This window comes from Taeniopygia guttata, chromosome 3, assembly GCF_048771995.1.
Source record: "Taeniopygia guttata chromosome 3, bTaeGut7.mat, whole genome shotgun sequence".
Classification (NCBI taxonomy): Eukaryota; Metazoa; Chordata; class Aves; order Passeriformes; family Estrildidae; genus Taeniopygia; species Taeniopygia guttata.
The window spans coordinates 106427729-106442726 of NC_133027.1; the positions used below are offsets into that span (position 1 = coordinate 106427729).

Genomic DNA, 14998 nt, shown 5'->3' on the forward strand with positions numbered 1-14998 from the left:
GTGCTGAACATTCAGCCTCAACGTGCCAAGTCACCCGAGGCTGCACCCGAGTAGCTGACCAGAGAGACCCGCAGCGGGCACACGGCCCGGGGAAGGGCGGCGGGGATGGGAAGGAGGACGGCAGGGATGGGAAGGACGAGAGGAATGGGAAGAACGGGAGGAATGGGAAGGACGGGCACGGCTCCCGGTGCCGCCAGCCCAGCCCCACACGCGGCACGGCCGGCGCCGCATGATGCAACACGGGCGTGAGGGAGGAGGGAGGCGGGAGGGGACAGAGCCCGCCGGACCCCCGGCAGCATCGGGCATCGGGGCGGCGCGGGGCGAGGCCCGGCCCGCACTTACCGAGCGGGGGGCTGCCCGAATCCACCGTGAGGCTCAGCGCCGCCATGCCCGCCGCCACGCCGGAACACAGGGAGGCGGCGGGGCGGGGCGCGCAGCGCCGCCAGCTCGGCAGGGCCGGCGCGGCCCGGGCGGCCCCGCAAGACCCGCCCCGGGGCGGGGCAGCGCCCGTCACTTCCGCGGGAGAAGCCGTAGAGGCGGTGTGTGTGTGTGAGGGTGTCCAGTGTGTGTCTGTGCCGCCGGTCAGTCCTGCTGGGCGAGGCCGGAGCCGCCCGGAGCCCTCGCTGCCGCGCCGGGATGAGGGATGGGTGCTGGGTGAGGGCTGCCCTGCCCCTCAGCAAACCAGATGCCGGCGCACATTCCCTCAGCTGTTTGTCTGGCAGTGGCCGTGGAGATGCCTCCAGCCCCTTTTCTATCTGTGATGATCCAAATCGAGCAGCGCAACATGCACAGACACGTCTGAGTGCGGTGGTTTCACTCCTCTGGATTTGTAGGATGTCACTTGTTAAACTCCTGACAAACGTGCGAATTTTGCAGCGGGTCAAACGAGTCCTAGAATATCCCGAGTGGGAAGGGACCCGCAAGGATCACTGAGTTCAACTCCTGGCCCTGTACAATGTGGTCCAAACGCTTTTGAACTCTGGCAGGCTTGGCACTGTGACCACTTCACTGGAGAGTCTGTCCCAGTGCCCAGCCACCTTCTGGAGCCTTGGAATGAATTGCAAAATGCTGCGTCACCGAGTTTTCACAGGAGACTGGCTCAAATTCACTTTGTTGCAAGGACAATGCAGTGTCACTGTGATTTTTTTTTTCCGCTCCCCATCTATTTTATAGATGTTACTGTAGCACTTAATGTGCTAACAGAGACATTATCAAATGCTTGATTGGTGAACCAGTGCTTTTTGTGCAGTGGAGGTAGTGGTATAGCCAGAGCATGACTGTCCATTACATGCTGGTTTTTATGTTTGATTTAGTTTCAACTTTCCTTACCCTTCTCTTTACTCTTTCCTCCTCTTCTCCTACAGTTTCTGTGTTTCCATACATAAGTATCTTTACACACCATGCAGAAGCTGATACATGTTGTGTGTTCTACTCCCATTCAGGTAACTAAATGAGCAGACAGAAATTACAGCAGAAAGAGGTTTATCCTGAAGAGATTTTCAAACCTATTGCAAGTTTCAGATGAAGATAAGGTTATAGAGCAATAGATGAAGATTCCTATCAGTGGGTTTTGTTCTTTGAATTTTAATGATTGAATGGAAAAAACAATTAAGGCAGGCCTTTGTGTTGCCTGAGTTGTTGTACATTTTATCTTAACATGTTTTGCAAATTCACATGCAGATTTTGATGGGAATGCTACAGCATGCATATCAAAGAATCCTGTGTAAGATAAAGGTGAAAATTATCTAAAACAAGTGGTGAAATCATTGTACTTGCTATGTGGTTCAAACTTCAGTCACAATCAGTATGTGGAATGACTAAATTGGAATGACTAAATTTATAATGGGCCAAAATATGAAGAAAGTTCTAATTAAAGCAGGCTGAATCTGCCTTGCATGCTCTTACCGGTTATGCAATTGAGGAAGAGAAGAAAGGTAGTCTTTAGATCAAGGGATTAGAAGCACACATTGTTCCTATATATGCAGCTCTAATCCAGTGTCATGCTAGAATGAGGTAAATGCTAATCTTGCTAATTTATCTGTAAATGTTAGGCTAAGATGACCTCACTAAGGAAAAGATTCCTTCGATTCTGTTCCATGTGTGCACATGGAGAGACAGGAACACTTTAGCATGCGTTGCCATTTTGTGGCAAGCTGTTCCTGCTTATTGGAAATAGAGTCAGCTTTAAGCCAGTGAAGTCATATTGGTGTAACCCTGATGTGAGGAAAGGATCTAATCTAAGGACTCTTAAGTGCAGTTGTTGTATATCCTGTGTGTCAAGAGAAGAAGTAACTTGAAAACACTGTGGAAAACTGAATTTCAAAACTTGCTTCTGTATGGAAAACAACTTTTAGTACCTTGAGGCACACATTTAAAGGTAGTTTGTGTGGATGAAGAGTGTAGTAATTTAGAAGACCTAATATTGTGGGCAGAGAGGAAGTGAGAAAGGGTGCAGTGTATCTTGAAGGCTACTTTGGCATACATGGTGCCTGCAGAGGGTAAGGAAAAAAATCAGGGAGAGCTCAGGGATTCAGTCTTTATGTAAGCAAGCAGCTGTGTTCAGACACCCTGCCTGGCAGCCTGACATATGCCACTCTTTTCTCACAAGGAGAACAAGGAGAAAAATGGAGAAAGAAAAGCAAATCTCCCTGTTGTCTGTTGAAACTGGCATCTCTCCATGGTATGCCTCAGTATGTGTCAATTGATAGGGAAGATGAGGCCCTAGGACTCCTTCATTTTAGAGTAAGGGACTTGAGTCACAACTTCTGGAGAAAAGAAGGGTCACAGATGCCTCGATGGTTCAAGAGCGTAATTCCAAAATCCTAAATTCAGCTTGAAGAGACTTCAAAGGAGCTTGTCTAAGTTTGCAATTGTAGTTAGTCATATGTAATTTACTATTGGTTCTCTTTCGTGTCCAAGTGGATTGGGCAGTTGAATCCTGCTTTTCTAACAGCCACACCTATGGGAAAGCTGACTGAAACAGGATCTCCAATTTCAAAGTTAATTATAGGTGATCTTGGTCCTGTTCTCTCCCCTCCTCTAACATGTCTGTGTTCCACAGGAGGGCGTAGTGGTACTGTAAACTTCCTCAACTCTGGGGCTGTTGGAAAGGCACCTGGTTTATCTCAGAATTTGGACACGGAAAATTTCAAGTTCTGGCATTTCTGTTATTCCCAAATATGCCAAAGTGACCTTGACTTTGGATACCCAAAGTGCTCCAAGACTGCAGTGACATAAACCCTGAAAAAGGCATTTCAAATCATCATAGAGGTGCTAGGAACTCCTACCCCTGTCATGCTTCCTTGGTTCCTAACTGAGCTGTCCTGAACCCTGCTGTATGCACACTTCACTGATCCTCAATGAATCCAGTGATCCATGAACCCTTATTTGAGATTTCCAGGCCCAGCTGCATTGTGTCCTGCCTCCTTCAAAACTCAGACAACCCCACAAATAGCAGTCTTGGCCACCCCAAACTCAGTGCAGACCAAAAAAAAAAAACTCAGATGCCCTTCTAAGAATCAAAACTGGCAATTTTATAACAAATTGGCTCATCCATCCAGGCAAATGCTTAGTCCATTTGCATTTAAAACAATAACCCTTATTGACAACAAAAACCATAGAGCAAGACCAGGTACATGACTTAACATGATTTTGTGCCCAGAATATGAAGATGATTTTTGGTCTGCCGTGTCATGATTAGCAGTATATTACACTCAGTCATGAGGAAGAAAAAATCCCGAAGAATATAGAAAACAACTACTGAAGAAACATGACTATTTTGATGTTGTTGTCTGCTCAACACAGCCAAACAATCTGATCCAACAGATACTTAGAGATTCTGTATAATTTTGAAATTATTGAACACCTTACTGAAAGTCTTCAGTTCAGATTCTATGAAACAGAATTTCAAGCTCAGTCATATTCTTCCTTTCTTTTTTCCAAGCTCATTTTCTCAGCCTTCCAGACCAAGTGAAGACTCTTCTCTGCTTTAAGGCACAAGAGATTCTTTCACAGTGTTTGGAATACGACTGGCATAGTAGTCATAATTTCTCAAAGTGGCAAGGACCCCAGCTGAATTCATGTGCTTCACCTCCTTGTTATACTGAAATGAATTTCCACGGATATCAGTTATCTTGCCTGAAAAAAAAAAAAAAAAAAAAGAAAAAAATATTATAGCAAAAAGGAGTTGGAGTCCATTAGTTCAAGTAAAATAACTAAAAGCAGTCTTTGGTACACATGCCTGTTTTCAGATGTGAAGTATCTTTGCTTCCAGTTTAAGTACAACAGGTTTGATACTGACTTACTGACTAAAATCAAGTAACTAGTGAGTTTATTTTTTTTTTCAACCATACTTAAATTCTTTGTGTCTCAGAAAAAGAAAAACATTTCTCATGGATTACTTAAATGCTTCCTGAGTAGCTCTTACATTTGCCATTGACAAGCAGCAAAGAAAAATCCTCAGTTCAAGTAAAAACCAGAGTGACTATACCACAAACTCTAAAAATGTCAAAACACCCCAGCTGGTTTTAAATGAGATTTTAAAAATCACTTAGCAAGAGCAACACAGATCTTTATTCAAGCTAATTTAACCAGGAGCTTCCTACCTACCAAAGAGGCTAAATACAGCATTGTGCTGCCCCAGATTGGTTGGGTTGCTTTGCGGTAGAGCTAACCCTGTTTAAAATTATCCCACAGCAGCCTGAACACTACAGGCTGCAGGAGTTCAACAGTGTCATTATGAAGTCTGTTATCCTTGATGGACAGAATTTAGGAATCAAACTCCATACGTTTAGCATATGATGGTAAAAGGCCTATTAATGTGAAAAGAAGAATTAAAAAGAAGAATTAAAAAAAATAATAGTACTTCAAATCCTCAATAGTGAGTCTTTTCAACCCCTTTAGCCCCTAGATAAGTGAAGTGTCTCATGTTGGTTGGAGACCACTAATTCTACTGAATTACATGAATGACTAAATTTTGGAGTTTGTATATCCAGAGAACAACAGCATGATTTGACCTATTTTTGTTTGTTTAAAGAATTCAATGTCCACATATTACATAACATGTTACTAATAATAAAGTACTATACTCAGTTAGTAGGACAATAGATTTTACTGTAGATAGTAGCCAACAGAAAAAAAAGGGGCATTTGTTTTGAAAATATTAAAATGAATATACTCCAGATTTGGGGATCTGGCTTTTTAAATTATGTGACAGTTATTGACACATGTACTGTCATTTTTCTTTCAATGGAAAGCATAACTAACTTCAAATTAATGCAGTTTCACTTATCCTGGAACTCTGAATGCTATTAACTTACCTCCCACAGCATGTAGGATAGCTTCAGGTGCACATGTATCCCACTTCTTGCACCCAGGACTGGCAAATACATAAGCAGATGCTTTGCCTTCTATGAGTTGAATGATCTGTTAAGAGTAGAGTTGCAATCATTGCCAAGGATTTAGGCATTTAGAAATGGGTAGAAATAACACCAGGAAGTGGGGATTAAATCTGTTTATTTAAGTACTGATAGTCAGGAAAGGAACACCAGCCATTTCCTTATTACTATTACAAGAAATGTATTAAGATTTAGAAGTTATACTGTATGACCATTCCCACTTTATTATTTTTGATTGTTATAAATACAGTCTATAGGATGAAAATCTGCTCCCAGTTTCAGAAACAAGAATTCACTTCTTGTGCAAATACTAAAAAAAGAAAGTCAAAATATATACATGTTGTGTTAGTGCCACTCTGGGCCTTGCCCTTGATGGAGAAAAGAGATGAGAGGGTGTGTTTTTGACAGCTATGACAAAACAGCTTTAAAACCTGTACCAAATGAGCGTTCCCTGTACACAGAGAAATTCCAGAAAGGAAATATCACTGTGTGCTTATATTTTTATCCTTTCAAATGTGCTGCTATATAGTTGGAATAAAAGCCGTATTAACACAAACAGGAGGACATGTCTAATAATTGAGATAAAACTGAATTCCCATATAGTCATTCTGGTCTTATAACTTTTTATTTTCACCCCTAAAAAACAGAATACTGGGAAAGACAGACCTCAGCCATGACCAGCATGGCCACTGGTACAAATACACCTGTGCCAAATTCTCTCAACCTCACAGCAGACTGAATGCTAGGAAGAGAAGTTGTGCTGGGTAAGGCGGAGGAAATCTCTCCTGTATGTTCATGCAAGTAAACAAATGATTTCTTTAAAAAGTATTTTTATTTTTTTGCCAAAGGTGCAACCTCCCAGTAAAACCAGAAGATCTGGGGTTTTCATACCTTGTTTCCTGCTCCTCCAACTCTGATGACCTGGTCTGGGTTCAAGGCAGTGATGCACTCGTTCACCAGGGCGCTACTGTGGGAGCGGGTGGTAACCACGATGTGTTTGCCAGCAGGGGCTTCTGTCAGCTGGAAGCCAAAGGCACCCATGCCCAGCACTCCCCAGATTGTCCTGCCCAGCACAGCATTAGCTCCTGCCTACAAGAAAGGCACAGTGATGGTTAATCACACTGATCAGCAGTTAAAACACAAAGGGAAAGGGTACCTAGATGCATCTTAACATATCAGGGAGTAAAATATTAATGCTGGGCTGTACATTTAAACAGTGGCACTTAAAAAGTACTACTCAAGAGCCCAGAGTGAGAAATCTCTTTCCCAATAAAGCAATGACATCATTGACCCTTTTCTTAGCTTTGACATTGTGGTGGTGCATTACATCTTGCCTTCAGTGACTGACAGATTAATATTTGTATACTTCTGTACTTGGGGCACAATCTGTAATTTAAAGTATCTTGTAATTTGAAGTATTTTATGATACATGTCACACAGAACATGATAGCATTACATCAGCTCAAGGGCTTTTTCTTTTAACTCCAATAAGTTTAATTAATCAGGCTGTACCATGAGCTCCCCCAATAATACTGAAATAATCTCCAAATGTGTAAATGCATGTAGGCTGGCCATCCTGACTTTTACCTGAAGCCTGGCATGATACACTCTAACCCAGCTGTCAGTGACAATTTATGCTTGGTTTATTTAGGGCTGCAGATCTATGGCAGTTACCACACACTGCAAATGCACCCATTGCAAGGATTTACTAAAGGCTAAAGACTGCAACACCACTGACCTGTACTTGTTTTACAGTAGGTACTTTATAAGGACTGTAGTAATTTGCGGAGTATATATGTAATATGTCCTGTATTAGTGCATTACACCAGCCTCATGATGCAGTATGGTTGCTAGTAAGTTCCTGATATTCAGTTCCTGGAAACCAACATTTAAAATTATATATATTTAATTAAAAAACCCCAATACCTTACACTACAACATTAACTCCACTACACACCACTTTTCAGTTTAAAGTGTGCTAACTGAAATAGCTTAGGAGTAACATTTAGAAATCAGACAATGCTTCTAAATAAATCAATGACTTAATACCTCATAGTTGTAATAAGGCTGGTTAATAACTCCTGCTATTGCTTTGCCTCCATAGGCAATTCCAATAAGAACCGTTACATGGTCAAGGAGACCTGGACAGAAAAAGCAGCAATGTAGTTACACTTGAAAAAGAGATCTCAATAAAAACAAACATTCAGTAAAAGTCTACAAATCAATATGCAGGGTGCTATCTTAAAAAATGCAAATAGTAATCAAGATTCTCAGATGTTGATTTAATTTTTTTAGTAATTTAGCCTTGAGATCTGCTAAAAAATGCCCCAGATAGAGTTCTTTTAATACAGCTATGTTATAATTAACACATAATGAGAAGGAAGTTTAAAGATACAACTACACAGCAGTATATGATGACATTCTTCTGTAATTGTGGTGGAACTTTAATGCTGTTAAAAACTACCAATTTACTGAAAGTTGTACATCTCTCTCCCCACAAAGGGAAAAAAAAAACTGCCTAAAAGATTTTACATTAATCAATTTAAAGATGCATTAGGAGGCAAAAGTGAGGTTTCAGCACATTGTTTCTTAGAGGCTTTTGATTTTTTTCTTTTCTTTCATTTTAGTGTCTATTTCTGTGGATAGAAATTGGGCTTTGCTGAGAACAGTTTCTTCCCATGACTGAAGAACCGTGATTTGTGGGAGGATGTTCGTTTCATTTTGAAAGGACTACAAGTACAGCTGTGGTATTTGGGTTGTTTGAGAGGAAGATGTAAATATAATTGAGCATATTCCTATTTGAAGGGTAGATTTAGTCCTTCAATTCAAAGATATGCAAAACTGCAAATTTAACTAAAAACTCAAGACAACTGGCCAGCAGCTCTTTGCACTCTGAAGTGATAAAAACTAGTCACCACTCAGTAGCTCATCAGGAATATTCAATATTGGTTAGAACTGAATGGAGTAAATAAATACATTCCAAGCACTCAAAAAGTCCAGAAACATCAGCCTTATGAAATCATATTTTAAGTAACTTCTATGATAAAACTATGCATATGCTACTTTATTACTGTTGCTATTTTTTTTTATCAAGTGAATTAAAAGAAAATCCAACCTTCAGTGTACTCCTTGGTTCCATCCAAGGGATCAACCCATATTACAAGCTTTAAGAATAAAAAAATAAGGAAAATTAACAAACACAAATAATGTAAATTACCACACAAAGTATATATTTTACTTTATTGTTTTTATTTCCTTATGGTAGTAAACAAAAAAAAAAGAGATCCAAAGTTTTAACAGTATTATATGGCTGAAGCCTATAATAGTAATTTACACACAAAAAAAAAAAAAAAAAAAGCTTAAATATTGACTGGAATGCCTCAGTAAATGTCCTGATAGAAGTATGAAGGATTAAGCTGAAATGGAAAATTAGATTACTTTCATATGTCCAAACTAGATTCCTGGCAAACTAATTTGAATCATGATTGTAAGAAGCCAATTTCCATTTCCCATTACTGCATGCAGGAACATGCAGCATTTGTAGCTCTGGAGGTGTGATTCTCATGACTACATTTCAGTTTTCAAACAAAAAAGAAATACTGGCAACACTGAAAAAAATCTCTCTTCACTGTACACTCTTAGTTAAAATCAAAAGTAGTATAGATAATGTAAAATATTAAGACACAGAAATAGCATTACCACATTACCTCTTCCTCTTTAATTCCTGTGTACTGAGCAGGACAAGGTTTCTTCAGTATTTCTTCACAGTGACCATCTTCAATTAAATCTTCAGTTACATCATCAGCAGGCAGCTCCTAACAAAAGGATTCTCAGAATTATGAGAAAAATGTTTTGGACCCACTCACCTCATTTTGCCTTAGAGCTGTGTATTTCACAGCAGCTTGATAAAGCTAATGAAATGGAAAGGTGAAATGGGACGGAAATACCTTTTTTTGTTGCTTTTTGGGTTGTTTTTTTTTAATTAAAACTGATGTTTTCCTAAACCCAGCCAAAGCAAATTCTAGTGCAAGCTACAGCAAGATAAACTGGCAGTGTGAAATTAAGCAGGTACTTACTTCTTCTCCTATGATTGTCACCTTGGGAAACTTCCGTGCCAGGGAAGCACAAATGCTCATTTGTACCAGTCGGTCAGCTTTGGTCTGCAAGTCATTGGGTCCAGCCTGTGCAAGAGTGGAGAGGAATTTGGGTATTAAAAAACTACACCAGCACAGTGGCCCATACAGCACTCTGAATATCTACTTGTAATCTAAAAGAAATCTAATTTGGTAAATCTTCAACTGGTAAATCTTCACCCTTGTGAGAGGCAGGCTAAAAACTGCAAGAAGCAGAGTTTTCCTGTGCACCCCAGGGCAAAGACACACTGGTCTGACAATAGAACAGTGGATTTGGTGCCCTAAGGTGACATAAAGAAATGACTGCAAGCCCTCCCAATGTTGTATAGCCAAACATATCCTACTACATGTGTTACACTAATGTCTTAAATACTAATAACCTGCTACATGTGAAAGTGGGTAACTTATTAGCACTTTTTAAACCCTGTAGGTTCAGAGACAGAATTCCAGTGAGAAATCATTCTGTTAACATTGGTGTTTAGAAAGACAGTTTATCTGAGATTTACATCTCTTAGTTGAATCAAACAAAACTTTTATCTGCTTGTATCTTATTTGCTGACAACATGAAAAGTGTTTTATCCAGCTACAGGAATTAGCCATAGGAATGGGATATTTCATTTAGAATCATGTAATGGTTTAATTTTTGCATGCTCAAAACTAGTCTGTCCCTTAGCCAAGTGCTAATTTTATGAAACTTTATATTTTTCTCTAAAATTTCCCTCTCATCCCCTAATGAATTTGGTTGGAATTGGTCCTCAATTTAGACTCAGTAAGATCAATTTATTGCAGAGAATGTCCTTTGTTCCAGGACATGAACCCATAAAACAGTACAAGTAGTGCTTCAGTGTAAGAACAGGTGGACAAAAGTGTCCATCTACCAAGTGGGGGAGGAAAAAGATTACAAATACTACAAAGAAAAGCAATATAAACGGAGAGCTTAGAGTTGACTGAGAGAAAGAAAACTCAGGATATCAAGAGAGGAGATGGCTAAAAACTCAGGTATTCCTGAACTAGATCAATGGACAGAGCATCACTATGTTGAGGGAAAAGGTGAAACATTCCCTTTGCAGATGTTCTAAAGCTTCCAGTAAGGTCACTTGGAATTGGTCTTGGTGTTTGCTGCCTACAGAAAGAGGATGAATGATGAGCAGCAGCACTTCTGTTCTGCATCTCTTCCCTTCAGACTGCAAAACAGAGGCACATGTAGAGGCCCTTTTGCCTTCTTCCTCTTCCTTCAATAGCCATCTTTGGAAAGAAGCTTGCAGGAATTTCAAGATCCCTAGTCCTTCAAACAGGAACCTCTTCTGTTGGTCATTGCTTTCAATCTAATTTTGTGTGTTTGTAGTACTCATTCTTCAAAAAATTTAAAATTAGGTAAAACCAATCTCACTTAGAACCAATATCACCTGTTACTTTTTATCATTTTTGAATAATGTAAATTCCTGCAGTACTTTCAAGGTAAAGACCAAAAATAATATATCTATATTTAATGAAGCCCTTAATATTATAATATATCTGTAAAGCTAGAATTAATTTCCAAAGTTAACTTCACCTATTCCAGTACTGTAGTCAAAACAAAGATCCTGGCTCATGAGTGGAACTTACTAGATTACAGCAAATAAAGAACTTTAATATCTGTTTTCTTTTTAGAATTAAATTTGAATCTCTGAATTTATTTTGAAAACTTTGATTTGCAATAAAAGCTAAGTTTTTTTGTTTTAGGAAATCAAACACTGATTTATTCTAATCCAAAATTCATCAAGGGCACGATATTTTAAGCTGTACTAAGGATGCTAGAATATAGGTATAAAAATTAACAGGAAATATACCTTGATATGAATTTTGAGGTGCTATGCAAACCTTGTGTTTTGTGAAGGAAATCAGGATAAAATTATGGTGTTTCTTTTAAATGTACAAATGTTGTTTAGAAATACTGGTCAAAAGACATTTCTCTAGGGCCGTTTTAGTCCTTTGGAAAGGAATATTTGTTGTAGGTGGTGGTGGAGATGGTGAGGGCTGTATTAATCTAACTCAAGATTAACAAGTGAAATTAAACTGGAACAAAGTAAAAGGTAATACCTTCTCCACTATGCCCAGATCTCCTGCAGACATCACATTTCTAACAATTGTTGCAGCTTTTTCTGCGACAGAATATGCTGAGGCCACTACACGCATAAGGAGAGCTGGAGAAGCCATGCTGAAATCTGAAAAGAAACACAAGCCAAACTTAAACATTTCTCTCTTTAAAGGAAGAAAAAAGATAAGAGCATTTTACCTAACATTTCAAACAGATGCTGTTTAAACTGAGTAGGAAGGGGAAAGTGGGCTGCTGCCAGGGAGTGGTAATGAAACAAGCTTTGGCTTTTTTAAAAACATACAATTAACAAACACAAAGATGTAAAGCTTTGTAGACAAGATCTTACAAATACCCAAATTCTGTCTGACAATGACCCTGGTTCTCACTAAGATAGAATGACATTAAAAAAGAACAGCAGCAGCAGCAGAAACTCTTATCATAAATATTAAGAAAAAGAAGAGTCTACACACAGCATTCATTTTTTGCACACTTTGAACATAATTTCATTTTTTCAATACTGAACCTACAATTGGTTCATGCCCAGAACTCAAGCACAAGACTACCAGGAAGGATGACATCAGCAACTTCACTTACTATTCCCTTTGCTTAACTATAAAACAGGGGTTTGTAGATGGCCGATTGTGCACACCAAGTAGGTTAATGATATGCAGATACTGCAAACTTGTATGCAAAAGCTGAATTTAACCATCCTTTCTGTATTTGTTTAACTTCTCCTGATTTCTTTAAGGAAATCAATTTCTATCTTCCTGCCTTCCCTCACCACTCCATGCCCTGTCATTCTTAATATTGCATTTTCTTCCTCATCTGTTCTTCAGCATAAACCAGTGCAATTCACTGGGCCTTCAGTTACCAAGCAGAATAACCATCACCCTTGGACAGGCTGGCATTCCTCCCAGCTTTTCTTTAGCTCAGGAAAAAGAAGCATTGATAACCACACTGCATTTTGTAAAATGCAAAGCTAATTGCTTTTTGTTTTCCTATCACTTGTTTCTTATCTGTTGTCTGTGTAGATGACACACTTTTTGGCTTGGCCTGACATGTATGACACACTTCCAAGGAGACACTTGAGCAGAGCCAAAACAAAATACAGAGGAACTCACTGATCACCACACAAAAGAAGATATATTATGGGGGAAGAGTAAAATAACAATCATATGATAAATATTGCAATTGCAGCAAGTACTGCTTAAGTGGCAATAGGTCATTATACAACACCTGTCCTTTCTTCCTTGACAAATTAAATTCATGGCTGTTCACACAACAGCAATGTCAGAGGTATCAGAATCCCAAATTTAGCCAATTTAAGAACTCTTTGAGCACTTTAGTAACACCATACCTGTATCAGTAAAGTCAGAAGCCCTCTGAGGCTGAAAGAATAGAGCGACTGTGTAAGCACATTCAAAAAGCACAGTTGCTAATGTTAATTATTATTTCCAGCTAATGGGTGGGAGCAAAGTGCATTGGAGTTCTGTGGAACAGCCAAGGTCCATACCCAAAGTAACCTAGGACAGGTAGCAATAGTTACAAAGGAAATTTTGGAAATGCTACCTGGAAATGGCAAAAAGCAGCTCTCAAACAATTGAAAGTTGCAGAGCAAATATGTATCATAACACATGGAAAGCCATATACATTTAAGTCTATACCATCATGTGAAACAAGTTAGCAGGAAGGAAAATAGTTTATTCCATAATGAAAATATATGGAATATGAGAATTTCTGAGAAAGAGTTAAAAAGTACCATATTAGATGGGAAGTTTGGATTAAAGAATTGAAATTAATTATCAGATGAACATAATTAACATTCTTTGCTCAGCTTCTCAAAAAAAAAGTCATTTGACCTTTTACTGTACATTTGATCCTACTTCAAAGATGAGATGAAAAACTTGTTTTATAGTCTTGGCTTATTTTATGTTTGCATAAAATTTCAAAATACTCAGAAAACAATACAGAAATACTACCTTCCATTCTTGAAGTTTGACCCAAGGTACATTTTTAAGGTACATTTTTCTTGTCCATACTTAGGGCAAACAAACATGCTTTCTGTGGTGAAACCAGAATCTCCTGGCAAACCTTAAAATTAAAGTATTTTTATGAAAAAATAAGGTTTATTAAAATAAACGGAAATTAGAGGTTCAACACCCCTTCCTTATCACTATGGAGTAATTACCTAATGAACTGCAAAGTATTTTATTAGTGCAAAGGTGACTTAGATTTTTACAGGGCTGCGTGTCCTGTGTGGCACATCTTCTGGTGTACTGGAACTTTTAGATTAGATAAGTGAATACAGTAGTTGCAGTAGTAGTTCTTCACCTCTGTAACTTTTTGATCTCAAGTTAACTTATTTATAGGTTTATGGCACATTCTTTCTGACGAGGGCAATGTCTAATGTATGCTTCCACAAGGCACTTAAGAATATATTGCTTGCTTTGGTCAAAAATAGCTTGACTCCTAGAAAACTGGGCAGTTTACAAATTATCCCTCAAGTTAAATTTAGGCATAATTTTCAAAACACACCTTGTCCTCTAAAGATATTCCCTTCTTTCTTCTAGCCCAGCAACCAAACTGTTGAATGGTCTCGACAAATCAGCCTATTTTGATACATACTAAAACGATTGAGTTCTCTGGTTCTTGTTCTGCTTTTCAATTCTGATGCATGTAAGTACTACAGGCTGACAAGAATTAATTTACCAAAGCACGCATGACAGATTTGTTGATGGTTCTCATTCAGTCTCTTTTACACAAACTTCCATTTTCCAAATTTTTGATTTCACCCGATGAAAGGAGAAAGTGGACATCACACAGAGCATGTCCTTAAATCCAGTTGTTTCCTGGAACTCTTCAATGCCTAAGCGCCGTTTCCTGGAACTCTTCAATGCCTGAGCGCCCAGAGCTCCCTATTTCTTTACAATAAACTTCAGCCCACACCTAGTAAAAGATAAACTTTCCATTATGTAAGGGAGCTTCCATGTGATGAGCTCCGCGGCCCCGGGGTGAGCTCCGCGGCCCCGGGGTGAGCTCCGCGGCCCCGGGGTGAGCTCCGCGGCCCCGGGGTGAGCTCCGCGGCCCCGGGGTGAGCTCCGCGGCCCCGGGGTGAGCTCCGCCGCCCCGGGATGAGCTCCGCCGCCCCGGGAGCAGCCAACTCACCGTGTCTATTCTCGCTTTTCCCTGGATCTCCGCCGGCCCCGACCGCCGGCAGCGTGTGGGGCGCTCCGAGCCCTCCGCGCCCGCCCCCTTGCCGAGGAGGGCCACACGCCCCAGCACCGCCGCTCCTCCCCGCAGCGCACCGAGGCCTCCGCGCCGGCTCCTTTAGCGGGACTCACCGCCTCCCCCGAATCACCTCGGCCCGCCCCGAATCCTTCCGGCTCCGGGCG

At 40.0% G+C, this 14998-nt stretch overlaps 2 protein-coding genes across 7 annotated transcripts in view; both read right to left on the reverse strand.

The window, feature by feature from the left end:
* The window catches only part of EPRS1 (glutamyl-prolyl-tRNA synthetase 1), a 37684-nt gene extending 37179 nt beyond the window's left edge, over window positions 1-505 (reverse strand). For all 6 annotated transcript variants that reach the window (XM_030269145.4, XM_030269143.4, XM_030269141.4 and 3 more), the window contains exon 1: window positions 343-505. In XM_030269145.4, the coding sequence (XP_030125005.4) occupies window positions 343-388 (46 nt within the window). In that variant the 5' untranslated portion in view covers window positions 389-505. The remainder of the gene's footprint in view (window positions 1-342) is intronic.
* Window positions 506-3509: 3004 nt separating this feature from the next.
* Window positions 3510-14905, reverse strand: BPNT1 (3'(2'), 5'-bisphosphate nucleotidase 1). Its single transcript, XM_030269156.4, has 9 exons — window positions 14772-14905; window positions 11609-11733; window positions 9473-9577; window positions 9104-9211; window positions 8512-8560; window positions 7446-7537; window positions 6288-6485; window positions 5319-5424; window positions 3510-4137 (listed from the first exon to the last, which is right to left on the reverse strand). Exons 2-9 carry the CDS (start codon window positions 11723-11725, stop codon window positions 3989-3991), a joined length of 924 nt encoding a protein of 307 aa, XP_030125016.3. The 5' UTR covers window positions 11726-11733; window positions 14772-14905; the 3' UTR covers window positions 3510-3988.
* Window positions 14906-14998: the final 93 nt, after the last annotated feature.

Coding starts and splice junctions, on each gene's coding strand:
- BPNT1 (XM_030269156.4), bottom strand. CDS start 11,725: ATGGCTTCTCCAGCTCTCCTTATGCGTGTAGTGGCCTCAGCATATTCT. Junction 7,538..8,511: donor AACCAAGGAGTACACTGAAG/GTTGGATTTTCT, acceptor TTTTCTGTCCAG/GTCTCCTTGACCATGTAACG. Junction 5,425..6,287: donor TTGGAGGAGCAGGAAACAAG/GTATGAAAACCC, acceptor TACTCTTAACAG/ATCATTCAACTCATAGAAGG.